General features: G+C 54.2%; 2 protein-coding genes across 4 annotated transcripts; one reads left to right on the top strand and one right to left on the bottom strand.

Annotated features, from left to right (window-relative positions):
* The first annotated feature begins 222 nt into the window (after positions 1-222).
* LOC136384833 (uncharacterized) lies at positions 223-4473 on the top strand. The gene is made up of 2 exons (XM_066355458.1): positions 223-764; positions 2395-4473. Exon 2 carries the CDS (start codon positions 2439-2441, stop codon positions 3660-3662), a length of 1224 nt encoding a protein of 407 aa, XP_066211555.1. The 5' UTR covers positions 223-764; positions 2395-2438; the 3' UTR covers positions 3663-4473.
* Positions 4474-10132: 5659 nt separating this feature from the next.
* On the bottom strand, positions 10133-21572 carry CALY (calcyon neuron specific vesicular protein). Of its 3 annotated transcripts, none has more exons than XM_066355495.1 (6): positions 21469-21572; positions 13956-14110; positions 12785-12898; positions 11996-12109; positions 10651-10965; positions 10133-10378 (listed from the first exon to the last, which is right to left on the bottom strand). In XM_066355495.1, exons 2-5 carry the CDS (start codon positions 14088-14090, stop codon positions 10651-10653), a joined length of 678 nt encoding a protein of 225 aa, XP_066211592.1. In that variant the 5' UTR covers positions 14091-14110; positions 21469-21572; the 3' UTR covers positions 10133-10378. The 3 variants fall into 3 exon arrangements, with proteins under 3 accessions (XP_066211592.1, XP_066211593.1, XP_066211594.1); XM_066355496.1 differs by having other exon boundaries at positions 21434-21550; XM_066355497.1 differs by lacking the exon at positions 21469-21572 and adding an exon at positions 20312-20451.
* Positions 21573-21738: the final 166 nt, after the last annotated feature.

The following is a 21738-nucleotide window of genomic DNA, read 5'->3' as shown; positions in this document are numbered from 1 at the left end:
CAAAGAGCAGTGCCTCCTTTCCCAGATGAACCCTACCCTCACACCTGGCCTTCTTCCTTGGGTGCCTGCTGGTGTAAACCACCCCTGACCCCCGTCAGCCCTTGCTGAGCAGATGAATGAGGACATGGAGGCAGGACCCAGAGGGACATCACAGCCAGTCCCTTGGGTTACTAAGCAGAATTGGTGAAGGGGCCAGCTCCAAGCTGTGGGTGGGACTGGGAGAGCCACTGGGCGGGGCAGAGGTCCCAGGCTGCTGCCGGCCCTTGGCCCAAGGGGGTAGGAACCCAGGGTGTGGCTGTTTGGGGAGGGTCACCCAGGAGCCAGGATCTTACCTTAGAGGACGCAGCCAGCCTGGGGGAAACTAAGGGTGACCCCCACCCCATCCCAGGTGGGTCTGATTTCAAAGCGGTCTTTTCGGTGGCTTCTCCCGGTCAGGCCCCGCCCCTCGCTGTCCTGCCGCCGCCCTCCCGCCAGTGGTCCAGTTCCTGCTTTCACTTTCCATTCCTTAATTTCCTCTAGGAAGTGACTCACAAACAGCTTTCAGTCTGGGGATAGCTCTGAGGCAGGGTCTCTGGCTGCCCCCCAGCCGCTCTGAGGATGAGGTGACTGGTGGCCAGTGCTGCTGCCTGAGAGCCTGTGACATTTCAGCACTTGGTGCCAGACTGTGCCTGGTCTGGCGAGAAGACACCCTGGCAGCAGGATTCCTGCGTGGAGGGCTGGGACAAGGCAAAGGAGCACTTGCCCTTCCCCACTCGGAGGGCGCGGTAAGAACGACAACGGGAGAGCTTTCCCGTGTTCCTAGGAGCCTTGCTCACCTGACGCTCACCTGCCACCTCCTGCAAGGGACAGGGTGGGAGTCAGGAGAGTGGCGCTTGAGGCAGGTGGGCTCACTGGGCCAGAAGGGTGGGCGTGGTGGCCTCTTACAAAGACTCTTCTTGTTGGGCTGTGCTGAGTGAGCTAAGGGAATGAGCTTCTCCTCATCACCACCCTTGTAGGCATCTTCCTCCCAGCTGTCAGGTAGAACAGGTGGGGATCCAGGACCCTGTGAAGGCAGAATGGGCAGATGGCTTCTTCTGCCTTTACTTCCCAGAGCTGGTCATGGGAGTCATGAGGGAGCAGAGTGGCTAGGGGGCATGGGACCTTGCAGGGCTAGCTGACCACTACTCACGACCCACTGTTGCTCACCCAAGTGGGGAGGGTTCTCAGTTGAGGGCCACCAGGAAGAGTGATGTCACAGCCTGCTTTGTGCCTGCAGAGCTGGCCCTGAAGCCAGGGCCACTTGTTGGGTCCAGCATAGTTGGTCATGGGCACATAAGAAGCTCCCAGACACGAGTCCTGGGCAGACAGACAGATCCACGGTGGCAGCTCACATACAACCTTCTGCTCACAGGGTTTGAGCAGCAGGATCTCACTTGAGGGTCTTGAGCTGTGCAGAGAAAGTTTTAGTGCTTTCTGGAAGGTATGACTGTTCTTGCCAGAGCAAACGTTATGAAGGAAGACCTGTCTTGGTCCCTTGAGCTCCTTAACAACCGCAGTCTGGGCAGTTTAGACAACACACATTCATTTCTCACAGTTCTGGAAGGTGGAGGTCTGAGATCAGGGTGCCTGCATGGCTGGGTTGTGGAGATGTCTGCTTCCTGGTTTCTAGTCCTGGCTGTGTCTTAATGCGGGGGGCGGGGATTTTCAGAGAGCTCTCTGGGGCTTCTTTTACAAGGACATTAACTCTATCATGAGGGCCTCACCCCAAGACCTAATAAACTCCCAAAGCCCATCTCTTACTGTCATTACATCAGGGGGTAGGATTTCAACATGCAAATTTTGGAGGACACAAATAGTCTGTCTATCACAATCCCTATGACCACATGAGCCACATCTGAAGAAAAAGGAAAAAAACTGGAAAATGTAGCCTCTGTATGCCTCAGCCCTTTCAAAGTCAAATGTCCGGTAGGCATGATCAAAGCCCCCAGGTGAGGACAGCAGAGGCTGACTCCTTAAGAGCTGCTGTGGCAGGAGTCCCCTCCCCTGTCATTGGGTTTAGCAGGGACCCAACAGCAAGGAGGGAAGTAGAAAACTTCATGGTGGAAAGTGGGCTTCAGGTATACCCTGATGGAGGCTGGGGGTCCTGGGTGGCTGGGGCTCAGGAAGTCTGGTCAGGGAACTTCAAAATGGGTCAGGGGAGCATTTTTGCTTTCTCTGGTGGGTCCTGTGCAGTCACTAGGGGAGCTGGCAGTCATTTACTGGTCCTGGGGGGCTTGGGCCAGCTATTAGATCATTATAGGAGTATTTTGTGGCTTCCTGGGCTGGTTGCTGCTGATTCTGGCCTTGGTTCCACCTTTATGGTTGGTCTGCCTTGCCTGTCTGCATAGCCAATCTGTCTGTCCTATTCTCTTACAGCCTGAGGGTGGTTTTCTCTGCGGGAGACCAGAAGCAGCGCCCCCATGGATTCTAGCTCCTGTGAGGAAGGGGCAGCCCCAGCCATCCCCACACTGAGGCCCAGTGAGAAGTTCCACTTGTTTGTCAGTTACAGCAGCATGGATGCCACGTGGACGCATGGGCTTATCAGCCGCCTGGAAGCTGAGCACGCGGGGCTAAGGGTCTGTCTGCATGAGCGGGACTTCACCCCGGGCAGGAATGTCCTGGAGAACATGGCCGAGTGCATCTATCAGAGCCAGAAGGTGCTGCTGGTGCTGAGCCAGGACTTTGTGCAGAGCAGGTGGTGCCTCCTTGAGGCCGACCTGTCCCTCTTTGGCTACTGCCTGGAGAGGAAGCCAGTCATCCCCATCCTGCTGAGGCCCTGCCAGGTCCCGCTGCACCTCAGCCACCTGACCTACTTGGAGGCCACGGACAGCCGCTTCTACAGCAAGGTGGTGCAGCTCCTGTGCACCCCCAGCCACTGCATGGCACGCTCCCTGCCCGGCCTGCGCCCGGTCCCTTCGCTCTACAGCGGGAAGACCCTCCTGACTCTGAACTGCATCAACAAGGACAGCCTGCCTTCATGGAAGGCAGGGACCTTCAGCATCCTGGGGGTTCCAGACCCCTTGAAGGGGGTGTTGGAGGACCCTGAAGTGTACAGACATGCTGTGGGCATCCTGAATAGTGTGCAGTCTCCCAGGTCCTGCCTCCGGTACCTGGGCTGCAGGGTCACGCTCGGTATCTTCTTCCTTTTACTCTTTTCGGTCTCAATCTTCTTGCTGGTAATAGATTATGTCAGCTCTGACACACCACCGGTTTCAAAGATCCCGCGATTCATCGCCACTATGTTTTTAGGCCTCCTCCTCTTCGTCTTAGCAGTGAACAGCCTGTGCTGGTTCAGAAGGTTTTCCAGGAGGAAGATGAAGGAGTTAGCCCTCAGGGTTGGGGAGGCCAACCTGTTGCTGGCGCCGCACTCGGTGCTGATGGGCTGTGAGACCCTGAACCAGCTGTCCTTTGTGTTTGTGCAGCTGGAGGATTGCAGGCGGGCCTTCCTCGAGGCCCCCGATGGTGAGGCTCTGTTCCAGGAGGCCCTGCTGCGTTTCTCCTGCGCCTACGCCTGCTGCCTGGTCCAGGCACACTTCCCCTCTTGCGGGGACACAGCGGGAGCTCTGGGCCACTTGGAGCCTGGCTTGTGTTTCTGCCAGTACGTCTCTGTGCAGCTGGAGGGACCTAGAGGCACTCAGAGTTAGCCCCATTTGATAGTCGGAAGGCCCCGGGGCAGTGCCTTGTGGTGGACCCCCACCCACCCTCAGCTGGTGTTGTGGACATGGTGACTCCAGACAGATGTGCTCTGTCTGCTCTGCTCTGGCCCCAGGTGCTGAAATGAAGACCTCCCCTTCTGGAGGTGGTTGTGCCGTGGGCTGCAGCACCACCTCCTGGAGCTGAGGATGAGTGTGGTGGTGCCAGCATCTTTGTTCTCACTGCTGACACCAATCAAAGGAACAGGGCATCCCCGGGAGGTGACCAAGAACTGGTTCTGGACTCTGGGGAGAGAACAGGGAGCAGCAGCAGGCTGAGCTGTCCCTAAATTGCAGTAGAAGTAAGAAAATGTTCATGCATTTGCTTATTTTTGCAAAAAGACATAGAGAAGGCTGAACTAGAAACTGATGAGATGATTTACTTTAGGGTGTGGGAGGGGTGACTTCTCTAAGACACCTTTTGTATAATGTTTTGCCTTTTGGAACCAATGTTAATGTTTTACATAGTAAAACACTAGAATAAACTCAACAGCAATGGAGGAAAGACCCTGAACTGGAGTGCAAGGAGCAATGTGACTGCATTATATTCCAGAGGAAGGACATACTAACATTGAGATGAAAAGAGGCCCAGACCCGGGTAACTCTGAGCATAGCATGTGCCTATGTAGCCTCAGATTGAAGCCATCTATACACAAACACCAGCTAGTTGTGGGTTTGCTTTGTGGTGTGATGGGTTATCAGTTCTGAAATGAATTCCAGTGAATCCTAAGACTGAGCAAATAAATACATCGAAGATAAAAGGAACCAGGCTTTTTTTTTTTTTTTTTTGTATTTCTCTGAAGCTGGAAACGGGGAGAGACAGTCAGACAGACTCCCACATGCGCCCGACCGGGATCCACCCAGCACGCCCACCAGGGGGCGACGCTCTGCCCACCAGGGGGCGATGCTCTGCCCCTCCGGGGGCATCACTCTGTTGTGACCAGAGCCACTCTAGCGCCTGGGGCAGAGGCCAAGGAGCCATCCCCAGCCCTGGGCCATCTTTGCTCCAATGGAGCCTCGCTGCGGGAGGGGAAGAGAGAGACAGAGAGGAAGGAGGGGGAGGAAGAGAAGCAGATGAGCGCTTCTCCTGTGTGCCCTGGCCGGGAATCGAACCCGGGACCCCTTGCACACCAGGCTGACGCTCTACCACTGAGCCAACCGGCCAGGGCCAGAACCAGGCTTTTTCTCTTAGGAGAAGATGGTTATCAATATGAGATGGGGGAATTAGAATAAAGCCTGAGGTTTGGGTTGGGACTGGTGGAGATCATGTATATTGAATGTGCATATAGTGTACATATAGATATTGTGTGGATACACTATAGATTTATGTACATGGTGTCTACTAATTGTGTGTGCACACACAAATATATACTTCAAAGAGGAGGGAGATGCAGGCTGTGTGTGTATGAGTGTGTATATATTCCCTTCCCAGCTCTATCCACTGAGAGCGCCTAAGAGCAGCAAGCACCCAACCGGCACCTGGATCTGGGCAGCACAAGATGACCTGGAGCATCCTTATCTAAGGGGACAATGGACATATTCCCAATATGCTAAACTTACACTCTATCTTGTGGAACTGTTGGAGTATTTTATTTCTCAGGCACAGGGATGCCAGCTGAACTGCTTCCCTAGCCTGGATAGTAGGCCTTGAAAACCAGATCAAACGCAGTAGTCCTTGGACAGCATGCTTGGACCCAATCCAAATCCTTGAGAAAAGTAACAAGGCCAGAAACCTTATCTCCAAGGATGGTGAGCATGCTGAGGCCTAAGGAAGAATAGGATCCGGACCTGAGAAAGCACATGGCGCCCTAACCCTATTCCTTCCCTGTCCCCTCCCTGGCTAGCCCTGACTTCCCTATAACAGAGGACCACACACTGTGGGTGTGAAGGCCAGCTTCAGAGCCGAAGCCCCTGCCTTAGAGTTGCTGGCAGCTCAATTACAGACATTTCTATTCACTTCAGTCCTCATCTCTGGTAATTGGCTTTATAGCAACAAGCAGCATGAGCTTAGGCTTTGCCCAGCAACACTTGTGCCAGAGATGTAGGAAGCACTCAGGGGGCAGGGACATGTCAGAAGGATGACTCTCACAGCCAGATATGCAATAAGGTTAACATAAAAATAAGTGACAATAATAACAGATGTCAACCCACCGAATAAAAGGAATCCATGGGTCACACCGGTATAAATAGGTGACTAAATAAATAAAGGAGGAGGAAGGAAAGCTTTTCCTCACAGTCAACTAACACAGTATCAACCAGTAAGTGTAGAGAAAATGACAAACATAGTGTCACCACTTGGAAAACAGTGCTACTGTTTCAGACAAGAATTAGCAGTAGATGAGAAGCTAGGTGGGGCATGTGTGGTGATGAATTAGATACTTCTATAGTCTCAAGGCACCTTCCCACCAAATGTGTATTAATTTACAAAGGAAAAATGATAACTTTCCAGGGAAAAACCTCTCTCAGACGTTACCTCAGCCAATTGAGCCAAGTTAACCTCTCTAGTGGTGGACAGCAGGCCTCGGTGGGTTCTGAGTGTCCTCCGTGACCCTGAGGAGGACACAGCAGCACTTCCAGGGATGCAAACCTTATAACACAACCTCTCCAGCGGATCGTGACAGCGCACTGCACAGGTCAAGGCCAGTCTACAGAGTATCTGCACGCTTCAGCACTGCCCAGGGCCATGACAGCCTGAGCTGTTCCTGGTGAGAGGGGCTGGGAGGCAATGCAGCGGGGGTCTTGAGTCAGAATTTTTTTTTTTTTTTTTTGCTACAAAGGACCTTATTGAAGTAATTAGTAAAGTATTAATGAGTTATGTATATTATATAATCGTAGTGTATTGACATTAAATTCCTGACTTTGAAAATTGCACGGAGTGATGTAAGAAAATGCCCTGTTTTTTTTTTGTTTTTTGTTTTTTTTTACAGAGACAAAGAGAGAGTCAGAGAGAGGGATAGATAGAGACAGACAGACAGGAACGCAGAAAGATGAGAAGCATCAATCATCAGTTTTTTGTTGCGACACCTTAGTTGTTCATTGATTGCTTTCTCATTTGTTCCTTGACTGGGGGCTACAGCAGACCGAGTAACCCCTTGCTCAAGCTAGCGATCTTTTTTTTTTTTTTAAGAAATGTCCACTATGGGCCCTGGCCGGTTGGCTCAGTGGTAGAGCGTCGGCCTAGCGTGCGGAGGACCCGGGTTCGATTCCCGGCCAGGGCACACAGGAGAAGCGCCCATTTGCTTCTCCACCCCTCCGCCGCGCCTTCCTCTCTGTCTCTCTCTTCCCCTCCTGCAGCCGAGGCTCCACTGGAGCAAAAATGGCCCGGGCGCTGGGGATGGCTCTGTGGCCTCTGCCCCAGGCGCTAGAGTGGCTCTGGTCGCAACATGGCGGCGCCCAGGATGGGCAGAGCATCGCCCCCTGGTAGGCAGAGCATCGCCCCATGGTGGGCGTGCCGGGTGGATCCCGGTCGGGCGCATGCGGGAGTCTGTCTGACTGTCTCTCCCTGTTTCCAGCTTCAGAAAAATGCAAAAAAAAAAAAACAAAACAAACAAACAAAAAAAAAGAAATGTCCACTATGAGCCCTGGCCGGTTGGCTCAGCGGTAGAGCGTCGACCTGGCGTGCGGGGGACCCAGGTTCGATTCCCGGCCAGGGCACACAGGAGAAGCGCCCATTTGCTTCTCCACCCCCCTCCCCTCCTTCCTCTCTGTCTCTCTCTTCCCCTCCCGCAGCCAAGGCTCCATTGGAGCAAAGATGGCCCAGGCGCTGGGGATGGCTCCTTGGCCTCTGCCCCAGGTGCTAGAGTGCTAGAGTGGCTCTGGTCGCGGCAGAGCGACGCCCCGGAGGGGCAGAGCATCGCCCCCTGGTGGGCGTGCCGGGTGGATCTTGGTCGGGCGCATTCGGGAGTCTGTCTGACTGTCTCTCCCCGTTTCCAGCTTCAGAAAAATACAAAAAAAAAAAAAAAAAAAGAAATGTCCACTATGAGAAGAAGTGGAATATTTTATTTATTTATTTTTAATTTATTGACTTGAGAGAGAGGAAAGGAGAAAGAGACAGAAACATCTCTCTGTTTTTTGTTTTTTTTTTTGTATTTTTCTGAAGCTGGAAACGGGGAGAGACAGTCAGACAGACTCCCGCATGCGCCCGACCGGGATCCACCCGGCACGCCCACCAGGGGTGACGCTCTGCCCACCAGGGGGCGATGCTCTGCCCCTCCGGGGCGTCGCTCTGCCGAGACCAGAGCCACTCTAGCACCTGGGGCAGAGGCCAAGGAGCCATCCCCAGCGCCCGGACCATCTTTGCTCCAATGGAGCCTTGGCTGCGGGAGGGGAAGAGAGAGACAGAGAGGAAGGAGGGGGGGGGGTGTGGAGAAGCAAATGGGCGCTTCTCCTATGTGCCCTGGCCGGGAATTGAACCGGGTCCCCCGCACGCCAGGCCGACGCTCTACCACTGAGCCAACCAGCCAGGGCCAAGCCAGCAATCTTGGGTCCAAGCTGGTGAGCTTTGCTCAAACCAGATGAGCCTGTGCTCAAGCTGGCACCTGGGGGTCTCGAACCTGGGTCCTTCGCATCCCAGTTCGATGCTCTATCCACTGCGCCACCGCCTGGTCAGGCAAAAATGCCCTTGTTTTTAGGAAACCCACCTTGAGGTATTTAAGGGTAAAGAGAAAACTGCCTGTCAACTGGCTCAGAAAAAACTTTAGATGGATGATAGCTAGAAAAATGATACAGGATAGATAGGTGATAGATAAATAGATGATAGATAGATGAATGGATAGATCGATAGTAGAGGAATAGATAAATGATAATTATTGACAGACCAAGGGATGGCTGGCTGGATGGATGGATAGGAGCCCAGCGATGAAGGACTCTGTGCATGGCCAAGCTTCCTTGACTCCCAGCCCCAGCCTCCCCCTCACACCCCCAAGTTTGCTCCCACCCTAATGCCTACCTTGCCCCCATTGTGCCCACAGTTTCCCTCACACACCCACTTCCTGGGCACTTCCACTGCTCCTAAGCTTTCCAGACCCCCACCTTCTCACCCAGGTCTGGAGGCTGTTCCCCTACCCAGACCCTGGTAACCGCCCAGACTCAGTGCCCAGCTCCAGGTCAGACTTTTTTTTTTAAAAGATTTTATTTATTCCATTTTCAGAGAGGAGAGAGAGAGAGAGAGAGAGAGAGAGAGAGAGAGAGAGAGAGAGAGAGAGAGAAAGGGGAGGAGCAGGAAGCATCAACTCCCATATGTGCCTTGACCAGGCAAGCCCAGGGTATCGAACAGGTGACCTCAGCGTTCCAGGTTGACGCTTTATCCCACTACGCCACCACAGGTCAGGCCAGGTCAGACTTTTGACACCAGCTCTGAATGGGTCCCTAGACACAACTCAGACCATTTTGGGCTCTCATCCAAGTCATGGGGCTCCACACTAGGCCTGAGGGAGGCCTCCCAGAAACCCTGACCTATGTGTGGTGTGCTCACCTGCACTGTTGGGGACTGGCAGGCACATTTCACTGCAGTGCAGGGAGCGCAGGCCTGTCCTGACCCCTGACCCCTCCTCCAGCTGTGTGAGCTCCCCAGGCTCTGTCACCCCCACCCCCAAACCCAGCTGTTAGGCCCAAGGCCTCAGCTCACTCCTGCCAGGTGGCATGTTTGGGCCCAGGTCTGGCTCATCCAGAGGGGGGCATACCTAGGAACTCCCACAGCCAGGGACAGTGGGGTGGGGACTGTGTTTCCGGAGCTGCTGGGTGAGAGCTGCCTGGCTAGGTGAGGACATTCCTGACAGCTCTGGGAGTTCATGGGCCCCTCAGACCTCCCCCCTCCCCTCTGAGGCCATGGGAGAGGAAGGTGCTGGGGCAGCGTGGGGCCCTCCCAGGCCCCAGGGATGGGTCTCCCCTCCAGGGGGCCCCACTGAGTCCCTCAGATCCTCATTCACTCCTCTCCTCTTTCAGTCACTCATGCCTGTGGCCACCAGGCTGGGGAACAGCTTGGGGTGGAATCTGCAGGTGCTGCTCAGAACCAGGGCACTCAGATGCTCCTGTCAGGTGGGGAAGGGACCAGGCCCAGGACAGAGATGGACACAGTTCCACTGGGCATAGGGTTTGAGCACTGTTAGGGGTGGACCCCAGACTCAGAGGCTTTCCTGGGTGCAGGTGAGGTTATTTTACTGTAGCCACTGAGAGAGAAATGACAAGGCCTGTCTGTGCCAAGGTGGCCCTGGCCCCCAGGCTGACCTCGAGGGAGTGGGGGAGCCTTTCCTGCAGCCTGTGAACCAGCGTGTCAAGGGCCCAGCTCACTGCCCCTGTTGCCCCCCCTTCTTTAAGGGTCCCTCAGGTGGTGGAAATAGGAGGTGGGGATCACCCACACTGCGGTTTGGGGGACAGGGAAAGGCCAACAGACGGAGGATGTTCTGGAGAAATGAGAGACCAGGTGGATGTGAATTTTTACTTAGAGAAAAGCAACAGAGCTAGAGGCTCCAGGCAGCAGGTATCAGCGAGGTCCTGGGGACAGGGGCACGATCACTTGGCGGGACAGCATGGGGCACGGCGTCATCACAGGTGCAGAGGGCGGGAGCGCTGTGGAAGGCTGGAGCGCTGTGAGGGGCTGGAGCGCTGTGAGGGGCTGGAGCGCTGTGGGGGGCTGGAGCGCTGTGGAGGGACTGGAGCGCTGCAGGTACCTAAAAGGGCCAAGGGGTGAGACTACCCACCTGCGTGGGAAACCCCGCTCTCCAGCCACTTGTTCATCTGACCCTCCCGCGCCAGCCCAGGGTGCTCTGACAGGTTCACAGCTGCTGCGTGGGGGGACAGCTCTCCTGGGTAAGGCTGGCAGGCAGAGTGGGTCCCCGAGGAGGGTATGTGTGCAGAAGGAGGAGGGTCCCTGACTTTGGGTGGTGGCCGGGGCCAGAATCCTCATCTAGGGACTTATCTGGGGGCTCATCTAGGGCCTCACCTACTGGGTTGCTGGCGCAGAGGCCATCACTGCGGGGGCCGGGGGCTGTGCGCTCCCTTCCGCCTTCAGCGCCGCCTTCTCTCCTCGCGCAGTGGGTTTCCCAGGGGGCTCGGTGGTTGTTGCAGCGCCCGCCTGGGTGGACACCTTGGGCCCCTCCTTGACGGCATGGTGGCCCTGCTTCCAGGCCGACGGCGGCTCGGTGCCCTGCTTGCGGCTCAGCGGGTAGGCTCCGATGGCCGCCAGGATGCTGCGGTGGCGCTCGGGGTCCATCTCGGTGTAGTACATCTCCAGGGTCAACGGGGTGCACATCTTGTGCTGCGGGAGGGGCGGGTCAGGGCGGGGGCGGGGCCAGAGGGGCGGGGCGGGGCGGGGCGGGGCGGGTCTGGCGGCACTGCCCCTGGGCTCAGGTGTACAAAAGGGATGAGCTCTCCTCAATGACATTGACCCCGACGCGGGAGCCACACTAGTGTGCCACACGAGGGAAGGGCTATCACCTCTAGGATTTCCTGTTCCTTCTGCTTTTGAGCAGTTCTGCAATACTGCACACAATGACTCTAAATACATTTGTTTCTGGACTAATTTCAAGTTGTCAAAGGCGGGCCTCCAAATGAGAAGTGGGGGCTCCACCCTCTCAGAACGAGGGTGGTCGCTCCTCCTCAGGAGTGAAAGGGAGGGGCTCCGCGAAGCACCCCAACCCATGTTCCACCCTGAGGACACCTGGGGGACTCCCAGGGAGTGGTGTGCTCTAACAGAGGGCGGGGAACCCCTGGGAAACACAGCAAGGCCTTCCAGCCCCTTATGGAGGCAGTGCTTCCATCTTAGAGTCGCTGGGCTTAGGGTGAAAGGAGATCTCACTATTGAAAAATTAGAGGCTTTAGAAAAATACATGAAAAGTTATTAAAATCCTTATTAAAATTAAGAGAAAAAAGAGAAGGAAGAAAATGTTTTCCAACTACAGGGAAAATGTTATGCCATATTATACAGAAGCCCCCGCACAGGGCAGTGAGGAAGAGACCAGGGATCGCTGGGGAACAAAGCAGGTGCTGGCCATCTAGCTCGCCTCTGTCCACTGCACCTCCTACCTTAGGTCCTACTTACTTCTAAATTACAGGAAAATAAAACCTCTTGCTAAAACACTTTTCCTTTTCAACTTTCCCAAGAGGATCTGAGTATGCTCTGGGAAGGTAACAGGAACACAAGGAGCTTTGGAGACCCCGTTCTCGCAGGAGCAGGACGTGCCCTGAGCTGCCCCTGGAGGCACCCATCCCCATGCTTCCACAGAGGATCCCCCTGGCACTCTGCTGGGGGTCCCTCTCCAGCCCAGAGCCAAACTCTTCTGCCTTACCCGCACCAAGAAGCCGTCGGGGCAGGTGAACTGGTCATACCAGATGGCCTTGTACATGATCAGGACACAGCCCATGAGTGCCATGACAAAGGCGATCATTCGTGCTGTGGGGACCTGCAGGGGGGCGGAGAGGAGAGGAACTCGGAGTCTGTGTGTGTGTAGGGGGCAGCCTCAGGGCGGGCAGGGCACATAGTTGAGCCTCTCCCCTCACCCTGCTGGCCTCTGGCAGAGGGCACTTCCTTTGCAGAAACAATAGGGAAAAGGGGCAGATTTTACTACTAAAAGATGAAAGGCTTTAGAAATAGTACAGGAAAAATGGAAAAAATCATTGTTACTAAAGTTAATAGCTAATAAAAAAAGATGGGAGAAAATATTTTCTAGAGAATATAGCTAGAGAAGTGGCTTTCCATAGTATGTAGAAAAACAATAAGTCACTAAAGAAGAGACAAATGACCTGCTGGGAAGACGCGTGCACAGTGCTGGAGCAAGCACCGCCCACCCACAGTGGCTGTCACCCTCTGTACAGCAGGACAGAGGCTGCGGGTCCCACTGGACACAGGTCAGCCTGGAGCTACCCAGCTGCCAGTCCCTCAGCACTTCCACCCCTAAGAACTGTCCTTAGTCCCCACTCCACCCTGCCTACGAATGGGTGCTTCCCTGTCCAACTTTCCTGACAGCAGGAGCCTGAGCAAGGGAGACCAACCAGCCTGGCTGCCTCAACACCTGGACCCTGATCTGAGTCCCCATAGGATTGACCTCAGCAGCACTGGATGAGGAAGGGTTAGTTACCCCACGTCCGTCTTCTGGGTTGGTGCAGGTCAGCTTCTGGGCTTCCAGGTCCGGGAACTTCTTCAGCTGGTCCATGGAGGACAGCTCATATTCCGTCTGTGTCTTGATGACTACCTGTTCAAAGAGATGACCCAGAAGGACCCTGAACTGGAGGACAAGGAAGGCAGGGGCCAGGGCTCAATTGCCCAGCAGTGGGTGCTAAACCAATTGCCAGGACTAACTAGTGGCTGGGTTCCAGGGGCTACAAGCTGAGGCCAAGGGAAGGTAGATGCTGTAAGTCTGCATGGCAGCCACAAAACCTGGCCAGACCAGGGACGGAGCCCTCCATCTACAGACAACCTTCAGCTCTGAGGGTGCCAACTCTCCCTGCCAGGAGCTTCCCCTCCAGCAGCCTTATAGCTTGGCCCCCTTTTCCAGAAAGTCGGCCCTGACTTCTCTTCTAGTTCCAAGTCTTGAGGGCCCTTTCACAGGGGCACAGGCAGGTGTGGTCCAGTGCTCTGTGTGCTCCCCAGGGGCAAGGACTAAGCCTTCCAAGGGTGTCCACTGAGAACCAGGTCCAAAATTTTAGTGAAGCAGTGGAAGCCCAGGTCACTGGAGAAATGCCCTCAGCCAATGTCTGGGAGGCCCCATGTCCTCATGGTCCTCAGCCAATAACTGATGGACATTGGTACAGATGGCCACCCTTTTGTCTGCAGCTAGGACAAGTGTTGATGCCACTTATACACTGGAGCTCACATGGCACCCAGTAGGGTATGCTGAGCTCTGCTTCTCATGGATGCTTGCTGATAGCTCCCTCTCCACCAGCCACTTGCCCCAGGGCCCCATCTCAGGCTTGACGAAAGACACAGTGTGCCCAGCAGGGGATAGTGGGAATTTTATTTGCTGAGCCCCTGCTAGGCAGCAGCATGGTTGGATGCTGTCTTTGAGATAGTGCATAAATGCTCAGTTACCTGTGGCCAGGTCACCCCGTTTACAGATGAGGAAAGGGTGACTCGGGGTGATGAGGGGGTAGATTGCATGTGGACCAGGGGTTTCTGCCCAGTGGGCCCTTCCACCTCCTGCTGTCCTGCACCTTAGAGGAGGCTACATCTAAATAAAAACCTCACTCTGTACCCCTTTGTTCCCAGGACAGGCTGAGAAGGATCCCCCAACCCGGGGCCAGGCCCCTCACCTGGTCAGAGAATGGTGGCTGGAGCTGGCTGACATCCAGGGGGCTGATCAGAGGGACGCTGTCCATGGTAACCGCGTCCTCATACACCAGGTCTTTGCCCGATTTCCCGTAGAAGTTGCAGCCCAGCCTCACCATGGTGGATGGTGGTCCTTGTCCTGTCCAGAGTCAGACAGAGGGTCATTGCTCACTGACCACCTATGAGATATCCCCTCTAGCTGGCTTTGGACAGAGACGGTCCAGAGAGGGTTGGTCCCAATGTTCCTCATGCTAGAGCTGGGATGGGCCATGGGTGGCCAGGTTGAATTCCTTAGGACAAAGCCTGCCCAACTACAGGCTTATAGTCCCTTCCTGGCCCACGGGTTCCTCTGGGCCCCACCGCTGTGCAGAGGATGACACCTCAGAGCAATGACATACAACAGTGACAGAGTCCTCCACTGGCCGACCTGCTAGAGGACATTCTAAGGGCAGCAATTCCAGTCAACAGAAAACAATCCCCGATAGAAGCCTGAGAGCAGGGTGGCCAGACCTAGCAAATAAAAATACAAGACACCTGGTTAAATACGAAGTTCAATCAAAAAGGATTTCTTTTCTTTTCTTTTGTTTTTTTTAGTATAAGTATGTCCCATGCAATTTGCAGTACAGAATATACTGATTCTAAAATGTTATTTGTTATCTATTTGAAATCCAAATCTGACTGTGTTTTAACTGGCAACATTCCTGGAGATGCAGGAAATATTAGGAGCTGCAGAAGAAGAAGTCAGCAAGAACACCCAAATGCTAACTGGACAGAACACGGGAACAATGGTGTGCATAGGGCTGGGCCTCCTGGACAGTGGGCATCATCCCCGACAAGAGCCAAGAGTCAGGAGGAGCAGTGGGAGATGGTGGAGGGGCCTGCATGGCATGGAGGAGATGAAGTTTTCCCTAACACTGGGGAGGTCGTGACGATTTCACCTCTGGGCCAACTGCTAAGAGAAAGGGAACAAGCAAATGACTTTCACACTGAAAAAGTAGAAAAACAAAATATAAAATATAGTTAATCAAAAGTAAATAAATAAAAATAATAAAGGTCCAACTCCCACTAAGAACTTAACTCTGTTGTGAACCCCCCCCCCCTTTTTTTTTTGTATTTTTCCAAAGTGAGAAGCAGGGAGACAGACTCCCACATGCGCCCAACTGGGATCCACCCGGTATGCCCACCAGGGGGCGATGCTCTGCTCATCTGGGGCGTCGCTCTGTTGCAACTGGAGCCATTCTAGCGCCTGAGGCAGAGGCCATGGAGCCATCCTCAGCGCCCGGGCCAACTTTGCTCCAATGGAGCCTTGGCTACGGGAGGGGAAGAGAGAGACAGAGAGGAAGGAGAGGGGGAGGGGTGGAGAAGCAGATGGGTGCTTCTCCTGTGTGCCCTGACTGGGAATTGAACCTGGGACTGCCACACGCCGAGCCGATGCTCTACTGCTGAGCCAGTCAGCCAGGGCCTGTTGTGAAACCTTTCAACAAAAAATTCCAGGCCTAGATAGCATTGCCTCTGAATTCTATCAATCATGTAAGGAGGAAATAGTGCAAATTTAATATGAAACTCTTCCAGAAAAGAGAATGAAGGAACAGCTCATGAGGCCAACATAACTTTGATCTCAAACTTGGCAAGGACAATATGGAGAGGACATGGCAGCAATTCCTCCCATGGACATCAGTGCAAAGGCCCCCCATGAAATGCAAGCAAATGGAATCCAGCAAAATATAAAAAGATAACATCATGAAAGGTGGAGTGTACTTTGGAAATGAAACTTAGTTTAATATCTGAAAAGTGATTAGTATTTTACACCATATGAACTGAATAAAAAAGACAAATCATCTCATCAATTTCAGGAGTAGCTGAATAACTATTTGATAAAGTTCAACATTTGTTCACGGGTTGTTGTTGTTTTTTTTCAGAGACAAAGAGAGAGTCAGAGAGAGGGATAGATAGGGACAGACAGACAGGAACAGAGAGAGATGAGGGAGATGAGAAGCATCAATCATTAGTTTTTCGTTGCGACACCTTAGTTGTTCATTGATTGCTTTCTCATATGTGCCTTGACCGTGGGGCTACAGCAGACTGAGTAACCCCTTGCTCTAGCCAGAGACCTTAGGTCCAAGCTGGTGAGCTTTGCTCAAATCAGATGAGCCCGCACTCAAGCTGGCGACCTTGGGGTCTCGAACCTGGGTCCTCCGCATCTCAGTCCCAATGCTCTATCCACTGTGCCACTGCCTAGTCAGGCTGTTCACTGTTTTAAAATCTACTAGCACACAGAAGGCAAGGTCCTTAACCTGAAAAAGATCATCCCCAGAAACCCATGCACCACCACTTCCTGAATAGGAATAATGAAAGCTTTGCCTTTAAGATCAGGACAGAGACAAAAAACACCTTTACTACAGTTCTGTAAATCATGGTGCTAGAGAGCTGAGCCACTCTGAGGGGGAGGGAAAAGAAAGTTGAGGAGAGGCCCGGGTGAGGGAAGGTCATGCATGCATTATTCGCAGATAAAAGTCTTCTGTGTCTAGAAAATCCAAGAGAGTCTATGGGCAAATTATGAAGAATGAAAAGTGGGTACAACAAGTTGATGGATTTATAGTATCCATAAATCAATTGTACATCTATCAGTGACAAAAAATTAGAAAATAGGCCCTGGCTGGTTGGCTCAGTGGTAGAGCGTCCGCCTGGCGTGCAGAAGTCCCGGGTTCGATTCCCGGCCAGGGCACACAGGAGAAGCGCCCATCTGCTTCTCCACCCCTCCCCCTCTCCTTCCTCTCTGTTGCTCTCTTCCCCTCCCACAGCGAGGCTCCATTGGAGCAAAAGATGGCCCGAGCGCTGGGGATGGCTCCTTGGCCTCTGCCCCAGGCGCTAGAGTGGCTCTGGTCGCAACAGAGCGATGCCCCTGGAGGGGCAGAGCATCGCCCCCTGGTGGGCAGAGCCTCGCCCCCTGGTGGGTGTGCCGGGTGGATCTGGTCGGGTACATGCGGGAGTCTGTCTGACTGTCTCTCCCCGTTTCCAGCTTCAGAAAAATACAAAAAAAAAATTAGAAAATACTTTTTTTTTTAAAGATTCCATTTAAACAGATTCAGAAATAGCAATAGGTCTAACAAGAGATGAGAAGGGCCTCCATGTGGAAAACTCAGTCAAAACATTATTGACTAAGGCCACATAAAGTCTGAAGTCCTTAAGTAAATGGGAAAGATACAGTCATGGATTTTGGAAGGTTTCATGTTTTAAAATATTATTTCCCCTTAAAATGTATCGGTGGAGCCTGACCTGTGGTGGCACAGTGGATAAAGCATCGACCTGGAAATGCTGAGGTTGCCGTTTCGAAACCCTGGGCTTGCCTGGTCAAGGCACATATGGGAGTTGATGCTTCTAGCTCCTCCCCCCCTTCTCTCTCTCTGTCTCTCTGTCTCTCCTCTCTAAAATGAATAAATAAAATGTATCGGTGGAATCAATAAATCCCAATCAAAACTCCAACAGGATCTTTATGTGTGACCTTGACAAGCACTGTAATCTTAAATGGAAGTCATAGGAACAAGAACACACCTGACATCTTGAGGACAAGGGGTATTCATGCCAGGTGTCAGTTCATTAAACACGGAGTAAGCTGTGTGGTTTTGATGCAGTAGACAAAGACCCAGGTGACACCTTTTTATTTTTTTCTTCTTTTTTTCATAGAGAGAAAGAGAGTCAGAGAGAGCTATATAGAGAGGGACAGACAGACAGGAATGCACAGAGAGATGAGAAGCATCAATCATCAGTTTTTCGCTGCGACACCTTAGTTGTTAATTGATTGCTTTCTCATATGTGCCTTGACCATGGGGCTACAGCAGACCAAGTAACCCCTTGCTCAAGCCAGCGACCTTGGGTCCAAGCTGGTGAGCTTTTTGCTTAAACCAGATGAGCCCGCGCTCAAGCTGGCGACCTTGGGGTCTCGAACCTGGGTCTTCCTCATCCCAGTCTGATGCTCTATCCACTGCGCCACCACCTGGTCAGGCAACCCAGGTGACACCTTATACATACAGACTATGGATTTGTGACAGAGATGTCACTGCAAAGGAAGGGGACAGCCAACTTTTGACGAACACACACTCATGTGGAAAACAGTGAGGCCGATCTGCACACTGCACACAGAAGCCTACTTGGTAAGCTAACCTAAGTTGGAAAAGTGTCTTGAAGATAATACAGAATATCTTCCTGGTCTCAGGCAGGAAACAAGTTCTTCAGTATGATAAATAAGCACTAACCATAAGGAAATGTTGATAAAAGAACTACATTAAAATTATGAACCTCTGCTCATCAAAACATAGCTTTCAAAGAATGGGAACAGAAACCAAGAAAGTATTTGCAACCAGAAAATGACAAAGGGATTGTTTTGGGTTCAACAAGCTCTTTCCACGTCTGGAGCCCTGGCACCTGTGAATGCGGACTTATTTGGAAATAAGGTTTCTGCAGATTTGGCCAAATTAAGCCGAGGTCGCACTGGATTACTGTGGGCCCTGATCCAGTGACTGGTGTCTTTACAAGAAGGGGGAAATTTGGATACAGACAGGGAGGAGGCCATGTGAAGACTGAGTCAGGCTGAGAGTGATGCAGTCACAAGACAAGGGACACGGGGGCCACCAGAAGCAGAAAGAGGTAGGCAGGGGCTTCCTCCGGAGCCTTAAAGAGCACCATTCTGCTGACTCCTTGATTTACAACTACTGGGCTCCAGATCCCTGAAAAAATAAATGTCTGTTGTTTCAAGACATCCAGTTGTGGTCATTTGTTCCTGCCAATGGTTTCTGAACATGGCCTTTCCCTGGCCACTGCCTGCACCCCCTACAAAGACTGCTGTGTTTCTCAACCCCCAAATTCCTGCCCTAGGGTGACCTCACCATCCCCGAACGCTCTCCCTGTAACAGCCCACCAGCACTGGAAACCCACGAGACCCTCGGGTGACCACTCTCTTAGGACCCGACCCAACGGGTTCCAGATGTGGGCAGGTGGAGTGGGAACAGAGGATGCCTGCCTAGGCAGAGACAAATAGGTGTGGGCAGTGTGGCAGGTGCAGGACAGGGAGGTCAGGGCTGTGCAGGGGGTGGCGTCGGCGTCAGAAACAGCCACGGAAATGTGGGCTAGAAGCAGCGAGCTGGACAGAAAGAAGGGAAGGGCCGCCCCCATCATGGACTTCCGGCGCTCCAAGGAGGAGGGTCCTCCTAGAGCCCTGAGTTGAGACTCTTTGTTGGATGTGTGTACCTGGCCCCCGGCCCCACAGGCCAGGGGTAGGGGGGACCACCCCTTATTCCCACCCCCAGGCAGGGCTGGCCGGGCCGAGGCATAGCCTAGGAAGGCGCGTGGGGGCGGGCACCTCCGCACCCGGACCAGACAGACCCGCAATCTTCCCTCGGGTCGTGGGAACGACGCTCGGGCTCAATGAGGCAGAAGTGGTCACGGAGCCACCAGAATATGAATAGAAAGAGGTTGGGCATCCCGTGCGGGAAGAAAATGGAGCTCCCGCCGAGCAGGGGCTGGGGAGGAAGGACCGAGGGGATCCTGAAGGGGAAGGTGTGGTGGCAGGTGGGGAAAGCAAGTACCCAGGACGTTAGGGGAGGCGGAGGTGCCTCCAGTCCAGTTCCCCAGCTAGGCGGAAGGACTTGGAGGCTTCATGGAGCGGACGCCCCGTGGCTCAAAAACCTGGCCTGTTTTAGATAATTGAGCGCGGTCAATCTCAGGTTGTCGGCCATGCTTGCTGGAAGGCTGAAGGTTTCCCCCCATCCCCATAACAAGAGCTCCGCTTCTGGGGTCGGTCCCCTTTGAGGCAAACGTAAGGTCGAACTCTTCTGACAGAGCATAACCTCTATATTGCATCTTTGCGGGTTTCCATGACAACGGAGATGGGCCGGCGATGACTACTCTTCATAAAGAAAATTAGCCTGACCTGTGGTGGCGCAGTGGATCAAGCCTGGACCTGAAACGCTGAGATCGCCGGTTCAAAACCCTGGGCTTGCCCGGTCAAGGCACATATGGGAGTTGATGCTTCTTGCTCCTCCCCCCTTCTCTCTCTCTCTCTCTCCTCTAAAATGAATAATTTTTTTAAAAATTAAAAAAAAAAGAAAATTAGCTATTGGGGCCCTCTGGGCCCTCCGTGTCCGGTTCCAGGCCCTGTGTCCCGGGCAGAATGCTGGAAGAGGGGCAGGGCTGTATGTGGGGACCCCCCCCCCTCCCCGCAACATGCCTTTTCTTCGCTGAGTCACGGGATCCACCGGGAAGGCTGGCTGAGCTAATGCACACGACAGGCACAGAACTCCATGGAATGAGGGGATCGTCCCTACCCCTTCCACCTTCCACCTACCCGTCTCCCTCCGCGTTGCGCTGTAATTATGTCTTTTCCAGCGGTTCACTTGCTCCCCACCCGCTGTTGGTTCCTGGTTCGGGGACGGTTCAGGTTGGGGGAGGAGGCACAGGATGAGAGGCAAGTCTGTGCTGATGGATGGTGGCGGAGGGGGGGGGGGCACGGACCCTTAGGTGAGAGACCATGATGCTCGCTGTTGGTCACGTCACCGGCTCGCTTTCGCACGCTCCCGCCCCGGGAGGATGCTGCGTCAGGAAAGGTGCGCGCCAGTGCGCGGGCACGAGCATCCTGAGAGCGTCGGGCACGTGTATGACTGCAGAACGCAGGGGGCTTGCAAGATTTGCTGAAACCCAGGAGACCCCCCAACCCCCACCGTGGTGCTCTCCTGCTCTCGCCCTGTAGGCCAGGCGTGGGTTTGACCCCTGTTTCAAGGGCAGGTGGACTGCGGGCTGGCAATCCAGCCCTGAGAGGCCCAGAAGAGGGGGGGGGGCGGGGGAGGGAGGGGGGGAGGCCCAGGGTTGCACCCGGCTTCGGCTTCCCACATATCAGTCACCTGTGGGCCCACATCCAGAGCCTGCGTGGGGCAGGTGGTTCTGAGAAAGGCCCCTCTCCCTGTTCCTGGCCGTCTCCAGCCTTCCACGCAGCCGCCCCCACGCCCCCCTCCGGATGCCCGCGACGTTTCTCGGTGCTATGGTATATTCGACACCTGTTCTACCAACCCCCTTCTCCCCTCACCCTGCTTCCCCAAACACAGAGCTGGGGTCCCGGAACTGGCACCCACTCCCCATCTCAGCACGCCCAGCTCCTACTGGTTCTCTTAGATCTGCAGAGGTGGAGCCGGCTCACCGGTAGGGGCTGCAGTTACCGTAGAGGCTGATGTCCAGCAGCCCTAACCCCACCCGAGCTTCACCACTATGTTGAAGACGGTGGATGTGTGCAATGCTGGACACCGCGGCCCTTCTGGAAGGTCCAGAGAGCAGCTTGCCCCTCAGGGTCAGCGGAGACCCCAAGCGAGGACTGTGGCTCGCCCTGCCCGTCCCCGGGTCAGTCGCAGTGCCCCCCTCATACACTCTACCACCCCTGCACATTCACATACACACACCCCCCCCCCAACACACACACCCGGTTCCACAGGGAGAAATGTGGAAATGGCTCACGTGAGGCTTCCACGGGCTGCGGCGGCAGGATACGGTCTCCGGACCAGGATGCGGTTCCAGACGCTTCGCAGCCGCAGCTGGGGCGGGGCGGGGGAGGGGCCGAGCCCCAGACCGAGGCTGCTGTTGCCTGGGAGACGCAGGCTGGGGGAGGGTAGCCGGGCGCCTGACCCCCACCGGAGCTGCACCCGAGCTCCACAGCCTCACACCCCATCAGATGCTCACACACATCCCCCACTGCAGGGTACAGGCACTCTGGCCGGCTGAGCCCCA

Source organism: Saccopteryx leptura, chromosome 13 (genome assembly GCF_036850995.1).
Source record: "Saccopteryx leptura isolate mSacLep1 chromosome 13, mSacLep1_pri_phased_curated, whole genome shotgun sequence".
Classification (NCBI taxonomy): Eukaryota; Metazoa; Chordata; class Mammalia; order Chiroptera; family Emballonuridae; genus Saccopteryx; species Saccopteryx leptura.
The sequence above is the reverse complement of the archived record's forward strand: the minus strand, read 5'-3'. Positions and strand labels throughout refer to the sequence as shown.

Coding starts and splice junctions, on each gene's coding strand:
- CALY (XM_066355495.1), bottom strand. CDS start 14,090: ATGGTGAGGCTGGGCTGCAACTTCTACGGGAAATCGGGCAAAGACCTG. Junction 12,899..13,955: donor AGCCACCATTCTCTGACCAG/GTGAGGGGCCTG, acceptor CTCTTTGAACAG/GTAGTCATCAAGACACAGAC. Junction 10,966..11,995: donor CCGACGGCTTCTTGGTGCGG/GTAAGGCAGAAG, acceptor CCCCTCCCGCAG/CACAAGATGTGCACCCCGTT.
- LOC136384833 (XM_066355458.1), top strand. CDS start 2,439: ATGGATTCTAGCTCCTGTGAGGAAGGGGCAGCCCCAGCCATCCCCACA.